The 18694-nt window shown below is 40.4% G+C and overlaps 1 protein-coding gene across 3 annotated transcripts in view; it reads right to left on the reverse strand.

Moving 5' to 3' along the window:
• The window catches only part of LOC144762473 (adhesion G protein-coupled receptor F5-like), a 1325307-nt gene that overhangs the window by 681097 nt on the left and 625516 nt on the right, over positions 1-18694 (reverse strand). For all 3 annotated transcript variants that reach the window (XM_078647685.1, XM_078647687.1, XM_078647686.1), the window contains one exon: positions 12439-12542. In XM_078647685.1, the coding sequence (XP_078503811.1) occupies positions 12439-12542 (104 nt within the window). The remainder of the gene's footprint in view (positions 1-12438; positions 12543-18694) is intronic.

Raw genomic sequence — 18694 nt, forward strand, 5'->3', positions numbered from 1 at the left:
ATGGGGCCACCATGTCAGAGAAGTCTTGAATGAACCTGCGATAAAAGTTCGCAAAACCCAACAGGCTCTGTATCTCCTTTACATTGTGAGGACAAGGCCAATCCTCTATGGCTTTTACCTTCTTCTCTGCCATAACTTGGCCTGAGGGAGTGAGCATCACACCAAGGAATTCCACAGTTGATACATGGAAATCACATTTAGTGATTTTACAAAATAGATGGTGTTTCCTCAGTGCTTGCAGGACTAAACAGACATGGTCAACGTGTTCTTGTTCGGTGGTGGAATATACGAGGATGTCATCTATATATACCACTGTAAAGATGTCAAGATATTCACGCAGAACCTCGTTCAGAAAGAACTGGAATGCAGCCGGGGCATTACATAGCCCAAAGGGCATCACCAAATACTCGAAGAGCCCATACCGCGTCTTGAAGGCCATCTTCCATTCGTTGCCTTCTTTGATGCGGACCAAATGGTAGGCACCCCGCAGGTCTAGCTTAGTGTAAATAGCAGCAGCTCTCGCCTGTCCTAGGAGTACCGGAATTAGGGGAAGAGGATAACGATTCTTGATGGTGATATCGTTCAGCATTCTATAGTCGATGCAGCATCTCAAGTCCCCGTTGGCTTTAGGGATAAAAAAGAGGGGAGAGGCTGCTGGCGAGCGAGACGGACGTATATTTCCCAATCTCAGAAATTTGTCCAGATACTCCCGTAGATATGTGGTTTCAGGTACGGTAAGGGAGTATACTCGTCCACAGGGGACGACCGACCCCGGAACCAGATCTATCCGGCAGTCATACTCCCTATGGGGTGGTAACACTTCAGCCTTGGTATCGCAGAAGACGTCTGCAAAACTCCTATAACAAGAAGGTAAGGACACTTCTTTTTCTGCAGCCGTGGCAACGTGATGATTGGAGTCGATGAAATCCGTAGGTCGGATTATTTCCTGGTGGCAATGGGCCTTACAATACGGAGAGTCGAGAAGAATCGTCTTCGCTCCCCAGTTCACAGAGGGTTCATGTTTCTGGAGCCATGGAAGACCCAATATCACCCCATAAAGAGGGGCTTGTGTTACATTGAAGGATATTTGCTCCCAGTGGTATCCATCACATAGAAGATCATACTCCGTGGTGTGGTGTTGTATGGGCCCGGAGTCCAGTTCCTTGCCATCCATGTCATAGACCAGTTCAAGGACTAGGACTTCTTTCTGTATGAGTTTCACCCCTAACCGTGAGGCCTCTCTTTCATCGATAAAACACCCCGTGGCTCCAGAGTCAATCATGGCATGAATGTCTTGTGCCACATTTCATATCACTATGATTAAAGGTATGAAAAAGTGGACTTTCTCTCTGAAGACGAGTGCATTCACCGAAGGGATAACACGACCGCCCGAAGAACTCCCTTCTATTTTCCTCAAGCGCTGTAGTTTTCCTCTTCCTTTCCAGCCGTCAGGACAGCTGCTTATTCCTGCTCCTGTTCTCCCATATTTGGGCTTAACAGGACACTCTCTCAAGAAATGGCCTTTTTTGCCACAATAGAGGCATAATCCCTGTTTGCGACGATGGTCACTGAGGGTTAATGATGCCCTTACTGTTCCTATATCCATAGGCTCTGCTGACGTACTGGTTTTCTCTGTTCCAGACGTCTTCTCGCTGTAGGGAAACAGCTTCTCCTTTCTTTTGCTTTCTCCTCGACGTTCTCTTAAACGATGATCCAGTCTGAGAGTAAGATCGATGAGTGCAGAACAAGTCGATGGCTGAGGGTCTATCTGTGCCAATACATCTTTCAGCTCTTCGGTGAGCCCTCGGTAGAACACAGCGGATCGTTTAACTTCTGGCCAGTCTGTCTCTGCGACCAGTCTTCGGAAATTGTTCAGATACATCACTAAATCCGACGTTCCTTGACGTAGTTCTAGGAGGTCCCTGTCTGCGGAGAAGGTGTCCGCTCCTCGATCAAACGTGCGTTCGAAACTTGCTCGAAGCTCATCCCAATCGTATAGTAACTGGTCGTCATTGCGGACTGTGGGAACAGCCCATTGCGCCACTTCTCCACCCAGATAAGAGATTAGGAATGCTACCCTAGCCTGATTGGTGGTAAATAACTTAGGCTTACATGTGAAGTGTAATAGCACCTGTGTTAGGAAGACCTGTACCTTCTTTATATCCCCGTGAAACCTTTCTGGAGGGGCTAGAGGGACCTGTGTCGGCATTTCCACGACAACCGGGGTCGGATGTGTTGAACCCCCAAGGTCAAAGGGGTTTCTTTGTAGTTGGTCTACACGGGCATGCAGGGCTGCTGTTTCCTGACGTGAGGCGACTAATTCCGCCTGTACAAGCGCCAGGGCCGCCACCACATCCTCTAACGTAGCCATGTTCAAATCAACACAACCAGGAGGGAATCAATTCTTGGGCCGATAAATCTGTCAGGCTTTCCGAATTCCAGATCCTCAGGGCTGTGTGATGCTCAATGGGGGCCCACCTCTGAATCGACCCAAGTCTGATTTGCAAACATGCACAGACTTTTGGGAGCAATTGAGCGGGGTAAAGGAAAGGGAGGGAACTGCGGGGAGGGAGTCCTGTAAGGGCGACAAGAACATACAATCAAAACCCTGACTCATAAGGTTCTCTTCCTGTTATACCCCTATTACTCTCTCTTTCCTCTATACCAGCCGCTCCTACCTGTAAAGAAAAATAACTGCTCCTTAATCCTAGTAAAAGAGGGATGAGAGCGTCAACACGATCCAGACTAGCACACTCTCTTTCTCTTCAAACTCGACAGTAATTATAAAGAAAAATGTGTCGCGATTTTCTTGTAATCAGCAAGGCAACAAAACGTCACATTAATACAATCCTGTATTAAAGAAGGAATAGAAATGGCATCACATCCAATCATGCACACGTTCCACTTAGTCTGGCAATGTTGTGGTGCTTAATGACTTCTTAAGCACAATCAGTTTTCGATAAGCATAAGTCTCGTTGCCTGCAACGTAAATGCACTTAAATTCAAAATGTCGCGGGCGCCACTACCTCCCTGCACGAAACCCGCAAGGAGTTTCACCAACAGGGAGATTACACTGCCCAAGCGCCGCTACGGGCGAAATGTCTCCTCTGCATGAGAACGCGGAAAATGCGTCTCATCCAACAGAGGAGCACCGTTAAAGTATCCACGATACCTGTGATCCGTGAGAGGTGGCTGCAAGGGTCGTACTCCTTCCTTTCTTACCGCCGTACAAAAAACGCCCAGGACAGTAGTGTTGTTCACTCGCAACGGGGAATTATTGGCAGCGTTCTTCTTCCTTTTGCCGGCTTTATCCGACTTCCGGCGCGACTTGTGATCTACGCGTTACACGCCACCACCAGGAATCCTGGGAAATATAGTTTTTTCCTATTGTGCTCCCTTCCTATTCTCACGCAGCTAGCGTGACAACCGGAAGCAATTCCTGACACTTTTTGAGGGAAGGGCGAAGCCAGAGGAAGCTTTGGTGGAGGTCCACAGTGTTCCGTACATGCCAACGGTTTTCCAAACAGGTTATAGTGGCAAACAAGTAATCAAATGATCGGGAGGTGACCTCAAAATATACTGCATGGCAAGGTGGACTTCCCACCCACCCTGCACTACCACATGCAGGGCAAGTGCATGATCTATTAGAGATCTACAGGATGACAATGATGGCCCGAGGAAGCACCAGCAGAGTAACCTGGAGGCGAGAAGTTAGTGGGTCGCTCTATGCAGCAGCCTACTAAATGCTGATCTCAGTTTGCATGGCCACTCTGGCACTGTATTTGCCAGGTCACCCCATGCCATTGGATGCTGAGCTGGCCGACCAGATACCAGTCACTGATTGACCAATTAGGTGACCAATGGGTGGCTGATCCCCCAGATAACGGAGGGCTAACTGGTGCAGCCAAGTCTGACTTTTGCCTCCCATGGGATTTCTGTAAACCAATTAAAATAGTTTGCCCTAATACTTCAAGCATATATTTTGAAAGCACTTATTTGTATCTTTAAAAGTGAATCTTTTCGCACAGTTTCTAGCAGCCTGTTGTATACCATGTGTTATACATTTTTATAGTAGTTACATATTCACAGTGCTTTTTGTCACAGGCTGGAACCTCTTAGGACTACAAATGCATGTCACTATTCCCCAGTGCACTAAACAGATGTACTGACAATTAGTTATACACAGAGACATTTACAATGATTGCATTAACTAACTGTCCTTTCCTGCATCAAAGGGGCATTTCCCACATATGATTTTGAATTTATTTTTCATTTAAGGTGTATGCATTACATTTTGTATGCAGATACTTGAAAGCCAATTACAATAGATATTGTATATTTTATTCTTTTCAACCATGTCGCTGACCCACCACCAGACTCATTGACCCCACCCCATTGCACTCAGGATCACAGGCCCCACATGTATGTGATGCACTGCTGCCAGTAGGCTGTGTGAGAAAAATGAATAGTGTTGAAGGTCTCTTATGGTTCAGATTAAGAATGTAAATTCTATAAGAGAAGTGGTGTGCGTTTCTGATGGCTGCCTGAGAGCTTGGGTGCTCTGAGGTTGGATGAGGAGCTAGAGAGCTATTAGATGAGGTCTGAGGAATGGCAGCATGGATCTAAGCATCTCACAGGCTAAGGGTATCCTAAGGCACAAAAGAGGAGCAGTGTGATTGCAAATGGGCTTCAAGGTTACGCAACGTATGTAAGCACAATGGTGGATTAAATCTTGGGACCAGTTAATGTATTGGCAGCAAGTTGAAGGGCATTGCCATTCTGCAGTAAGGGTTTGTAGGCCAGTACAGGTGGACAAAAGTGAGAAACTGGTGGCCGGTAGAGGGGCTTTGAAAGTGCATGGGGTCTATGAGAGTCCACTGAGGGTCTAAAAAATGAGCCGGTGTCCAAAATCCTCATAGATTTAGATGAGGAGCATTAAGCGCCAATAGAGCCTGATGACTTTTTATTGGTAGGGGGAGCTCTGAAGCAAGACTGAAGCTCTGAGTGCAGATGGAGGAAGTCTGTGGGCTAGCGCTGGGGACTGGTTCTCACAGATGGGTCCAAACAGAATATGAGGGCTACCAGAGGATGAATAATGGTGACTGTGGGTTGACAATTGACATAGTTGAAAGGATGATTGGGCGATGGGGTCTTAATACGTGTTATGATGAACTTTCCCTTTCCTGACAGCAGAAGGGGGCTGTGGGGTTTGTCTGAGGCAATGGTCTGGGACAGGGGTGCTTTACCTGTGGTCCAAGGGCCCCTGGGGGTCCACAAGGCCAACTCAGGGGGTCCGCGACTTTTAACAAATTAAATAATATTAAACTTGATAAAGTATATACAAATATAGAAGCAAAAATGAAATTGTGGAATCGTTTTCTGTATCTGATTGTGAATTAGACAAAATAGTTCAATATTTGAGCATTTGTTTGGTGTATACTGGTTTTGCAATATTGTTTATTGTTTTGTAGATCAAATCATAGAAATTGCTTAGGCTGGGGGTACCCAGATTTCTATAATGACTTAGTGGGGGTCACCAGATTCTAGTAATGATCCAGTTGGGGTCCACAGAAGTCAAAAGGTTAAGAACAGCTGGTCTGGGATGTACGCCCAGGAGTGGAGGGTGAGGAGTACAAAAGGCACTTTAGAGTTTGTACAGGGCAGGCTAGCATGTCACTGGGATCAGGACAATCTCACTTCAACCAGGGTAGCAATTCCCCTTTCGTCAACCCTGATGGGGTTTCACACTTCTGCTAGTTTTGTATTTGGAGAAAAAATTGAAGGGAATATTGTTAAAATGGAGTAGCATTACGGCTCCCTACTAACTTCGGATTTAAACATCTATAAAAATGCACTAAGACCATCCTATGGTAATATTTTCTCCTCATGATTTCTAAACATTTTCAGTAGCAAAACTCTCACATTTTTTTCAGTGATGAGCTGCATAAATACCGCTTTACCCACACTGTCTAACAGTATCACTAAAACCTGCACAAGGGAAGAAAGAGCGGTATTTGGGTCACTGCTTGTTTTTCATCCCACAACACAGATTGTATCCATTCGGGGTGCCATAGTTATATTTTCCCACAGCAGTGCACACTTTGAAGTGCAGTATTGCCCACTTATTGGTATTGCAAACCTTAAGGTCATGGGTGTAAACCGCAACAAGATGTTTCAGCATTTCATATGTTTGAAGCAAATAAAATGAGAACCATATAGCTAATAGTAAGACACGTTATTGACTCAAGTGTAATGAATTCAGTTCGTGCTGTGCCCTACCGAAACCACCTTTATTATTCTCTATGCTGCTGGAGACTTGCCATTCTAATACACCAGGAAAGTATCACTAATTAAGTATTTTACATCCAAAAGACAGATTCTGAAAATTAATATTTTTATGTGTGATTCTATTTTTAAATACCGTGCATTGGATTAGTTTGGAACCTAAGCCCAGGAGCTTAGCTATCCTTACTGCAGCAAGTGCACTGACACCGGGGTCGAAGTTTGTGAGGGATTCACTACAGCCCAATAATGTCTGCCTTTAATACCCCATCACGGGGGGTGGCATTATTCTTGCTTGCATGAGGGTCCATGGGACCCCTGCTACACCTGTACCTTGCAGCCTGTATACACCTAGGCAGAAGGAAATAACAGTTAGACATTCTAACAAATTGTTTTAGAGCAGAGGAGATTGATTGATTGTTTGAAACATCACCAGATCTTGAAAATGGCTTGGATTTCCAGACAATAGTATAGCCTGAATGAAATGAGGTAAGCAAGTCCTGCCTATCAATGATTAAATGGTTATACTCACTTTTATGTAAATGCATGACAAAATTGCTATATACTTAATATTGTGCAGGTCTCTCTTTTTTTGCAGAGTTCTAAGTATTTCATGGTGGATCCGCATGGCAGTCTATTCTAAATTGTTGTTTTTATTCTGCATCTTTGTCTATACAGTAGAGTGATTCTTGAGCTCAAGTCAGCTCTCTGGTTCAGAAAAGGCTAATATTCTTTGAATCAGAAGTACCAATCATGAACATGCAGGTTTGGGAGGTAAACTGTTCTGCCTTGAGCTAGTTCTTTGAGGAATGTGAGCTCATCTGTTGGTGCACAATTAAGTTATCTTGCAGTTTTATGGGCCACGATGGTGGAATTAAAATGATGTAGCAAAGAGAAGGGCAAATAGGACTGACATTCATTACGCATGCCTCTGGCTGCGTTAACCAGCCAGTCCACTATGGCAGATAAGCATAAAAACAATTTCTGAATAATAGCAAACAATGCAAAATAAAGAATGTCTGACACTGAAGATATTGTTAAATGAAGGGAGGCATGCAAGAGTATGTAGTGGAGCTGAAGGAAACTTGAGAGTAATGCTAATAATGGTACAATCAGCCTGTACCAACAACATAAGTCCATACAGAATACAAAGCAATCCCTTTATATAAAGCTGTTTATTTTTCCTGATAATTACGACTCTAAAAGAGTACCACTGTTGTGAATACCAGATTCAAAATCAGGTTATTTACTGCTATGATGTAACAATATGGTGGAATAATAGTGGTCTCCTAATGCTGCTACGTCTTAAGAAATGCTAGACTGCTCTGACAGGGATGTCTGCTCTGATACAGAGGAGAGAGCTCAGCTTTGGTTGAGAGTAGAGGGGGGACGAAAGGCACACAAGGTGGCCTGGTACCATTTCACACCTGGGATGGAGAGGTTGTATTGTGTATGGCTTTCCCCAGTACCCCACTGACCCTGTGTAGCAGTTAAAAGCATGATCAGATGACATTGAAGTCAAACATAATAAAATCACAGCGAATAACGGAGATGGTTTTCCCCTCGGGTTGCGAGTGACATCATACACAGCTTGAGATTTGCAATCGTCATCTTTTTGATATGTTTTTAAACAAAAAGGGGGTAAACCAATATCCTGGGTAGGACAATTATTATCAATGCAAATGGTCCCTATGGAGGAAGTGTGGCCCTTGACTTCCATGGCAATAGTTACAGGAAACCTTCTACTTGTAAGGTTTATTATGTGATGTGTGTATTTATTTTCATTCTTCACAAGGAATCCTGTTTCAAAACAAGGGCTTAGTTGAACAATTTTCATTATCAATCTTATACAAGGCGCAATTAGAGTGATGAAATAAATAAGTAGTGCGCAACTGCTATACATGATATATACATGGGACTGATAAGGACATTATGATGTAAGAAACAATACTCAAGAAAAGAGTGTTGAAATTCTCAATCAAATTTGAAAAACAGTCTCCTGTTGAAATTGTCAATGTTTCGACCCACAATACGAAATTATTTAGATACGTGTCATCATCAGGAAGGAATAATGTAGGAGACACCAATAGATTGTGGCAACATCTTACAATACAGGATGTGTGTGATAATAAGCATGGGGATACATCCTCGGGCTCGCATCAGGTGTAGGCAAGCAACTACGTTAAGTGGCCACCAGTGTTGTTAGACCGTGGGGTTGGTATGTTTCTCCAGGGTGATCTGGAAAGAAGTCACCAAAATAATCCAGTGGTGTGAGAATCCATTTTTTAATCATCCTCAGCATGCTAGACCAATAACGCTTGAGGAAAGGTTGAATTAACCTCAAAGATGAAGTCTCATAAATTGTTACAAGTTTGTGAACCCTCTCGATTAGGAGGTGGATTATGAAGAACAGTGTTCAAATCCCAAACATAATGACAGTCTGAGGAACCCCCATGAATCGAGATGTGGTTAACGGTGTACGAATCACTCATCCATACATGCGGGCATTGACCCTCAACAGACCGATAATGTAAGTATGAAGCTTGCATTGGCCGTAATGGATCCTATGCCATCATCTATTTGATGTCACTCAGAACCTCTTGGTGGAAAACATCCCTGTTATCCACTGTAACCCATCTATAATTCAATATATTTGTTGTGTGACTCTTACTGAGCGGATCTAGTGCACATATTCAGACTTCTAAGCTGTTTCCCAGTTTTGTTATGTCATCTGGAGATACATTCTCTTCTGGCATGTCAAACAGCCTTGCATGGTCTCTCAGGGCGTTATGTTTGGCGGCTCCCTCTTGGTCTCATTCATGGCAATAATTAAAACCTGCCTTCAAAACAGGTCCATATTGGGCCCTATATTGATGTCCCTAGCTTTACAGGAAAAACACAGATCGATTTCTGAGCAACAACTGCATATAGACTCAACTTTCTGTGTGACCTCAGTTTGCTAATGGGTATTTATAATGGTTTACAATTGAGATGCCTGCTGCTGAGGCTGGAAGCAGTGCATGTTTGTCTTAGTGCCTGTCAGTGGGTCATAGAGTGCTTGTCCCCACTATCATATTACCCTGTCAGCACACATTTCTTCAGACCTGCACTAACATGTGAAAACATGTCACACTGACAAGAGTTTTTAACGGAGATACTGTCTGTGCATCACCGGTTCTCCCCTATTGTGTGAGCAGATATCTGATTCTGTGAATGGAAAGCACATAAGGTGATTTGGTGTTTGGGACATGCCAGGATGTTGTTATTATATTTAGGTTTGGAAGTGGTAGGAGGTGTTTGGTTGACGGGACAGCAGTTTACATTATATATTAGTAGGTAAATAACAGGGTGCAGGATAGCATTAGCCCGTATATTATTTTCTTATTTTTAATGTGAGGCGCCGTGTTGCTACTATGCCCTGTGTAGCTGTTGAAAGCGTGGGCAGGCAATTAGCGGGCGGGCCTAATTAACATTTGCCAATATTTTTTGTTCACCCACTTCACCCATATGTTTTTTAGCTGTCCCTGTGCTTTTAAACCATGAGCCTGATTACGAGTTTGGCGGATGGAATAATCCATCACAAACATGGCTGATATCCCGTCGGCCATATTACAAGTTCCACAGGATAAAAAGGAATTGTAATACTGCAGAAGGGATGTCCTTCATGTTTGTGACAGAGAAATCCCGTCAGGTAAACTCTTATTCAGGCCCTATGACTTCAGGTTGCAGTAATTAAAAGCCAATAGAATGTCTTCTTTGCACCAATAAGGATTAATATTTCCTGTGATGTTCAATAATTATTTAAAAAAGACTTCTTCAGCTGTTTTAAGGGCACATGCTTGCTAAAAAGCACTCGAGGGTTTCTCTTAATCAGCTAGAATGGTTTAATTTGTTTTTATTGTAATTGTTGACGATTTCTAAAATCTTGTCACTCAACAACCCCAGACCTCATTTGTGGGTCTCACCTAGAAACATCTTTAGCTTTTGTTGCCAGACCTAATGTTTCCAATTTACATAGCACGTCCTTCGGTCCAGGTTATTGCCCATCATTGGATGAGTTTGTTGTCTGTCTCACTTCCCTGCTCATGATTCAATAGCTTTCCTCCTTAAACCGGTGGTTAATCAATCAAGGAGTATCTAGGTCTCGCAGTGTTCTGACTGGTTGACATTTAACCTTCAACTGATGACCTTGCCTTGCCTTCAGAGAACTAACTTTTTATTTGATTTTCAGCATTCCCTCTGGGAGTGCATGCAATGTATTTCCAGCTCATTTCCGTGTGCTGCTTCTCCTTAATTTTCCCTTTCCACCACGCCTCCTACATAATGAATTGCTTCCCCTGCCCCTTTACAATCCTAGTCTTTTTAATAACTTTTTTTACAAATGATAGCTCTTTCCTTACATTCCCCACCCCACGGTGACTTTCGCTTTACGAAGGCAGCACATTTCAACAAGTACTAATATCCGTATTCTCAGGGGTTAGACTTTAATGGCAAGAAGGCATGGGAGGTTTTCTCCTATCAATAAACTTCCTTGTAAAGTACCACCTCCTGCGTAGAAGGGCTTGAAATTAAATTTGGAGAACACTACCGGTTCTTCCAATGGCATTCATATCATGTTGGATAGCTTAGATATAAGCAGGGTCACTGGGATTAAGCAATGATGTCCACATAATTATACATTTTTTAACGTTGCATCAAGATCCATATTCTGCTGCATACTTTGTAGGTCCAATAGGGCACCACATTGAATCAATTTATTGCAGATAATGATTCAGTATGATGAATTCTATCTTCACCCGGCCCAGGGAAAAATCACACCAATGTTTAATATACATAATTACAAATGACCTGCACCAGACATTCTAAACATATGGTTTCTTGGTGGTAAATTGAATTAACAGCACAGGCAAACAACTTCCTAGAAATCATCAGAGCTGTAAACAATAGTACATGCTATTCCATAAAGACAGGAATGGCTCACCAGTGACCCTTGTTTCCCGAGCAGTCTTAATTACAATGTGAGCATTTTAAGACTCTTAAATTCTCTTTCTGTGTTAACCTCCAATCATTTTCTTGCAGTCGTTCTCTCTTTCCAACTTTTCTGAATGCACATCCCTTTCTTTCTATTTTTTCTAATCCCGCTTTCCTCCACATTTCTTGCTCCAGCTGTTTGCTCTGAACCTTAGCCTTATTCATGTCTTCCTCATGCACCCATACATATTTTCTCTGAATCCCTCTCTATAAAACTCCCTAGCGTTACCCTCTACACCTCATCTCTTTCTCACATCTAGCTGCTTCCAGGTGTTTTCCCCAAGCCAAAAAACATTCCACTAGCTGGTCTTTCACTTTCTCTGCCCTGCTGTTCTATCTGCATATGCCTATCTGATCTCTATAGAAAGTCTCCATTTACCCTCTCCATCTTTTTCCCGTGTATCTTAATGTGGCACCGTTGACAGTCCCTGGGCTCTTCGTGATCCTATTATCCATCCGAGACAGTTTCTGCTATTCATGCACATTTGCCCCACCCATCAGCTTACTGTAAAGAAAGGCCAAATGGTTTTGCCATGCATTCACAGGCATTTGAAAAAAAGCAGTGCTGCATTTTTAAGCCGAGACCTATTGCCTTTGCCAATGCATGTTGTCATTTGAATACAAATTTGTCAAACAAAAAGGATTGTCTGTAGAAGATGAAAATGCTTATGTAGATAACATCTTCTGTAAGGCTGGGAGACCACTAGCTGCTAAGTCTAATTTAATGTGTTTCTGCATGCAAATACCCTCCATGTTGGTTGCATGGAGGGTATCTGCATTTTTATTCTTTTAATTTACCTTGCATATGTTGTGGAGTCTGTGTTTATGTTTTAGCGGTTGTGGGTGGATAAGTGGGTGAATGGAAGAATAAATGGTGGGAGGATGAATGGAAACATGAGTGCAAGTATGAGTGACAGACTGCATGTATGATGACTTATTGAGTGCCTAAACCTATCAATGACTGAAGAGAAACTTCCATTCATTAGCAAGACATATTGGCATTGCCAATGTTTGTTTTCCAAAATGTTCCTATTGACAAAAAGACAATTAGACCAACAATATTCTGTTGGATAGACAATAACAGAGGTTTCAATGTAAAAATGAAAATTAACAAAGAAAACATACTTGCGTCTCAAACGTTGTTTTATAAGAGATGTATTTGGCTGATGTTTTATCATTTAGGTCTGCTGTAAACGTTTCCAAGATTCTAAGTTGGTACGTGATGGGAGCTGTAGATTTGAGGGAAGAGATGTGAGGGGAGGGTTAGTCATTTTGTTAAATTAAAATATAAGTTTATCAAAAGTTATTCTCAACAGTTTACAACACATGTATATATTAGGGACCTTCAAGATGACATATAAAACATATATAAATCATTTATAACTAAGGCCCTGAACAAGGATTGGAGCAGCGTCCTATTCTTGAGCAGGATCTTGCAAAATATTGAAAAAAGCCAAAGCAATTCAAATACAACACATAGCATACGGGTTGATATATAGAGTGTAACCACAGTAAATGTAAAATAATTCATGAACAGAAAGATGGTTGGACCTCAATTACTCTCAAATTTAATCTAGGATAAAGATGGCTCCCTGAATGACCTTGCTAGGGACTGAGATAGCATAAATGAATACCCAGATCTGTGTCAGAGAATATTATAGGGTGAGAAGTTTCCTACACTCCCCAATCCAACCAAACAATAACTCAAGCTAATTTAGGCTGAACACTACTCATAATGTTTTAGAAGGCCTAATTTTGATCAAGTCAGAGTTTGCAATGCCAAAATTGGGTAAAACACAATCACTATTACAACCTAGAATTGATATTCATCTCAATGAGGATTATTGACAAATATATAAAAATTATAGAAATGCACAGTGCATGCTCAGGGAAAGTGCCAAGTGACAACTTGTAGAGTGTTACATTAATGCAAAACAAGAAATTACCATCCTTATCGGCATTCCTCATGTTTTTCAATTACATCAACGCAACGCAGAAATCATGCTAAACATTTATTTAACAAACATAAAATCAAATATACCAAACAGCTTATGATACATCTCTTGCATTAAGCATTTTTTTGTAACAAACTTCGTCTCCTGAGGCAGACAAACTAATCCCACACTGACCACAACCAAGCATCTATGTATATTAGCCTCTGGTATGGGTCCTGAATTGGCTTCTCATTGTTTAGAAGGGTACACAGTCAAAATATCGAGTTTGTAATATCAACCTACAGAAATATCGAGACTGAAATATCGAAGGTAAAGAATATCGAGGTCAAGAATATCATTGGACAGAATATCGACGCTAAGGTAAGTAATATCGAATTTTTAATATCGATGTAAGTAATATCGAAGTCAGTAATATCGATATCAAATATATCGATGTTACTAATTTCGATGTTACTAATAACGATAGTTGTATTACTGTTATGTATTTTATTATGTATTTAATATGTATGTGTTATATATTTTTCGTTAAGTATTTTACTTGTTTTAAATCACATGTGTACTATTTTTATATATTAATAATAATAATTATAAGTTAATTTTATGTTTTAGTACTGGAGCGGGTTGTGGGTTTATAGGGGAATAGGGTGGGAAGTAATTTAAATATATTAAATTAATTATAATTTTTTAGGAATTACAAAATAATTTTAAATAATTTTTGCATTTAAGTTTTGTAGCGGGTAGTGGGTTTATAGGGGAAATGGGTGGGAAGTTTTTTAATTGTAATTAAGTAATCATTAATTTTAATTTATTGGTATTGATAATTAATTTTTAATTAATTATTAATTGGCAATGAAATATTTTAATTGTTAATTTTTTTAATTGGTAATTAATTTTTGTAATTGGTAATTAATTTTTTTATTTGATAACTAATGTCTGTAATTGGTCATTAATGTTTGTAATTGATCATTATTTTTTTAAATTGGTAATTAATGTTTGTAATTGGTAATACATTTTTTTAATTGGTGAGTAATTTATTTTAATTGGAAATTAATTTGTAATAATTGGTAATTAATGATTTATAAAAAGTATTTTTTGGTGTGAAAAATAATGTTATTGTTTAAAGTTTGTTAATTGCTAAACACTTTTTAATAATAAAGATGTTTTTTATTTTGAAAAATATTTCATTGTTCAATATTTATTATTTGGTAACTAATATTAATTAATTAATATTTATTGGTATTTATTGTTAAATTATTGTTAATAAATTATTCAATTGTAATTATGTTTCTAATAATCATTAATGGGTATTTGTAAATGATTTTGATTTATTTCAAATTTAATTTGTTAATGATTTTAAATACAAACATTATTTATAAGTATGTTATATTTAATTTCTATGCTATCCAACGCTTTCCCTACTGTTGCACTCTCTGGAGTGGGAATAGTAATTTTTACCCCTACGCTATTCAACGTTTTCCCTACTGTTTTACTCTCTGGGTTTAGAATAGTAATTTTCACCCACCCGCTATCCAACGCTTTCCCTACTGTTGCACTCACTGAAGTGGGAATAGTAATTTTTACCCCTACGCTATCCAACGTTTTCCCTACTGTTGCACTCTCTAGAGTGGGAATAGTAATTTTTACCTTCACGCTATCCAACGCTTTCCCTACTGTTGCACTCTTTGGAGTGGGAATAGTAATTTTTACCCCTACGCTATCCAAAGCTTTCTCAACTGTTGCACTCACTAGATTTGGAATAGTAATTTTTACCCACCCGCTATCCAACGCTTTCCCTACTGTTGCACTCTTTGGAGTGGAAATAGTAATGTTTACCCCTATGCTATCCAACACTTTTACTACTGTTTCACACTCTGGAGTTTGAATCGTAATTTTTACCCATCCGCTATCCAACGCTTTCTCTATTGTTGCACTCTCTGGAGCTGGAATAGTAATTTTTACCCCTGCGCTATCAAACACTTTCCCTACTGTTCCACTCACTGGAGTGGGAATAGTAATTTTTACCCATGCGTTATCCAACGCTTTCCCTACTGTTGCACACTCTGGAGTTGGAAGAGTAATTTTTACCCCTATGCTATTCAACGCTTTCCCTACTGTTGCATTTTTTGAAGTGGGAATAGTAATTTTACTTGCTACGCTATTCAATATTTTAATGACTGTCGTTTTTTTGGGACTTTAAATAGTAGTTGTATTTATTTAATATGTTTTGTATTATTTTAGATAATGTAGTATTACATTAATTTTAAATATTTTGAAGGTATATTTAATTATTTTAATTTATTAAATAATTATTTACTTTTAATTTATGTGATTATTTTATGTGTGTAGATGTATTTGTAATTTATAGTATTTATAAATAATTTATAAGTAAATAAAATAATTATTAAAAGTTATTATAAAGTAAGTTTATATTATATATTTTTATGTATGTTTAAATAATGTTTTATTAATATATATGTATCATTTATTAATTTTAAACATTACTAAATGTTTAACTATGTTTTTTTATTTACGAGTATTATTTTCTTTATTTTACACATTTATTTTTAACTGAAAAAAACGATATTTTAATTACGATATTGTTAACATCGATATTTTAATTTCGATATTTTTGTACTTACTTTGTTGTCGATAGGATGTCGATATACTTACCTTCGATATTCCAGGGTCGATATTTCTGTAGGTCGATATTGTTTGAGTCGACATTCTGTCAGTAATTCATTTAGAAGATGTCCAGCTTGCTTTAATATTGACACTAAGGGGCCGATTCTGATCCTGGATTTTTATTTTCCATACAAATAGGATTTGTATTTTTTTCCATACAAATTGTAAAAGTCCCTTCCAACCCGTGTAGTACGATTCGTACGGGAAAAATACATACAGATCGGCCCGATCCTTACAAATCGGATCGGGAAAAGCTGTACGACACGGACTTGTAAAAAAGACCATACAATTTGTAAAAAGGCAGTCCAACCCGTCAAGTGCGATTCGTACCGGGTTGTCAGCATACGATTTGTATGGAAAATGGCCTGTATAAGGGGAATGACTCGTACCGGGGAACGAAGTGAACCCCTATACGCCTCGTACCCTGGTAGGACTCGTTCTGGGGGTACGACTCATACCGGGGTACGGGTCGTATAGGGGTATGAGGCATACAGGGGTCCCCCCACATGCGAGGCGTGTGTATGGTGGGTACCCCAACATCGCGCATGTACGCAAAGTACGTATGCGATTTTTGGGGTACGGTGTGTACATACGCAATTTTGGGGTACTGGTCGTGTACGCACCGTACAAGCACCGTACCCTAAAATCGCGTATGTACGCACCGTACCCCAAAATCACGTATGAACGCACAGAACCCCAAAATTGCGTTTTTGGGGTACGGTGCGTAGGTACGCGATTTTGGGGTACGGTGCGTACATACACGATTTTGGGGTACGGTGCGTACGTACGCGATTTTGGGGTACGGTGCTTGTACGGTGCGTACACGACCAGTACCCCTTCATCGCGTATGTATGCACCGTACCCCACTTTCCGTGCCAACCGTTTGCACCGTACATACGCACCGTACCCCTGTATTCATGGGGTGTACGACGCGTACATGAGGGGGTCTGTCTCGTACTGTTTTCGGGGCGTACAAGGTTTTTACGGCACTTTTTGGCTCTTGTAAAAAAAGAGCTGTATGAAGTGCCGTTTGTACGAATCGTACTTGCCGGGTTGTAAACTGCTGCCGGGAATACACGGGAACGTCGTGTACAGAGCAATCCGAATCGGAATCGCTTGTATATACGAGTTGTATGGTCTTTTTTACAATTTGAATGAAGTGCATCTATTTGTACGGATCGTACTTCCTAGGTTGTAGGGGCCTCCATACAAGTACGAGTTGTATGGGGAAAACGCTCCATACCACGATTTGTACAGCGTTTTTCCAGGATCGGAATCGGCCCCTAACTCTTGTAGATTCATGATTAAGTGTCCTCAGGACTGGGAACCAACCAGTAGATACAATAAATCTGAGTATCTCTCGTGGAGAAACCAATTCTTTTGCAGGGCAAGACACAGTACTCTACAGACTAATTTTTCAGCATAACCGAGAAAATCTCTTTCCTTGTTTCAGCTCCTGGGCCAGAATAGTTGTATTATTCTGCATTGGGATTAACACGTTCTGGTGTGGAGTATGTCTCTTCTCTTTGGTCTTTGGAAAAGGAGTAACAAAAATCTATTTTCCTGGGGATGGCTCAGAAACTCTAAAAATAGTCCTGAGAAACCACTTGATTTACCCAACTGTTTTTGACCTCCTTCTGGCATTTCTTGGGGAATAAGCACAATATTCCCCCAACCACCTCCAAAGAACCCTGTGACCTTGCATAGTCAGCAAAGCTAATTATTCTATAAACTCTGGCAAATCTTGGAGCATATTTTGAGTCCCTGGGTTGAAAACATGATCTCTTAGATGATGCCTTAAGTATTCATTAGGTTTCTAGCTTTTGGACTGGAACGTATGTGGCTGCTTGTGCTTCCTATTTTCAAGAGGGATTTTGATTGCTTCCTCCATCTCTTATCTGTAAGAAATTGGGTTATTACTATGCAGGATTTGAGGCCTGAACAAGTAATAGGTCCATCATTTTCTCCTCACTGGGGACCAAGAACCTCATTGTAGCACTTGAATATCCTAGGCAAGCGAAGCAGAGCAGCCAAGGACTACCCAGTGGGGTGGTGTGGGCTAGTTATCACTATTCATTGGCACACAATATTAACCCTCAATAAGTAATTGTTAAGTCAATGCTTTTCTTTGAAAATGAAAAAGTACAATTATTACAGACACTACTAAAAAATATGCGTTAATTTACAAATATATGCATCCTGCAGATGGAATTATCTTGCTGACATTCATAAATCACATTTTCTACCTACTGGATTATGACCCCCTCACTCCCAAATATCAGTATCCCCCCCCACCAACACTGGATAGGAAAAACAAAATATAGGATTGTATTACTTTAAATAAAGCAGGCTTGTGGGCTTTGTAAAGGGGTCCCATTAAAATATAAGACAGGCCCGTTGGATTTGTCAAGGGGTCGTAGTATAATCAAACAAGAGAGGGAGTAAATATATGGACTAGTTCGCTTCCCCTTTAACTGTAAGTAAATATCAAAGAGAACTAGCTTTTGGGTGGAAGCCTAATATCCAGGTCTGGGAGAGAAAATCTTTAGTTTTTTATGAAGAAAACACATTTGTTTTTTATGAAGACCCTCACCCACCAACCTATTGGGTGGCATGCTTCATCATCAGGTCCCACCCAAGGCGCCGAGAGCACCTCAAGTGTGCTTCAACACCTAATTACATCTGAGCTGGTTTTGTACAGTGAGAGTGCAGTGAAGTGAATGAGCACAGGTTAAAAACTGTCC

Source organism: Lissotriton helveticus, chromosome 6 (assembly GCF_964261635.1).
Source record: "Lissotriton helveticus chromosome 6, aLisHel1.1, whole genome shotgun sequence".
Classification (NCBI taxonomy): Eukaryota; Metazoa; Chordata; class Amphibia; order Caudata; family Salamandridae; genus Lissotriton; species Lissotriton helveticus.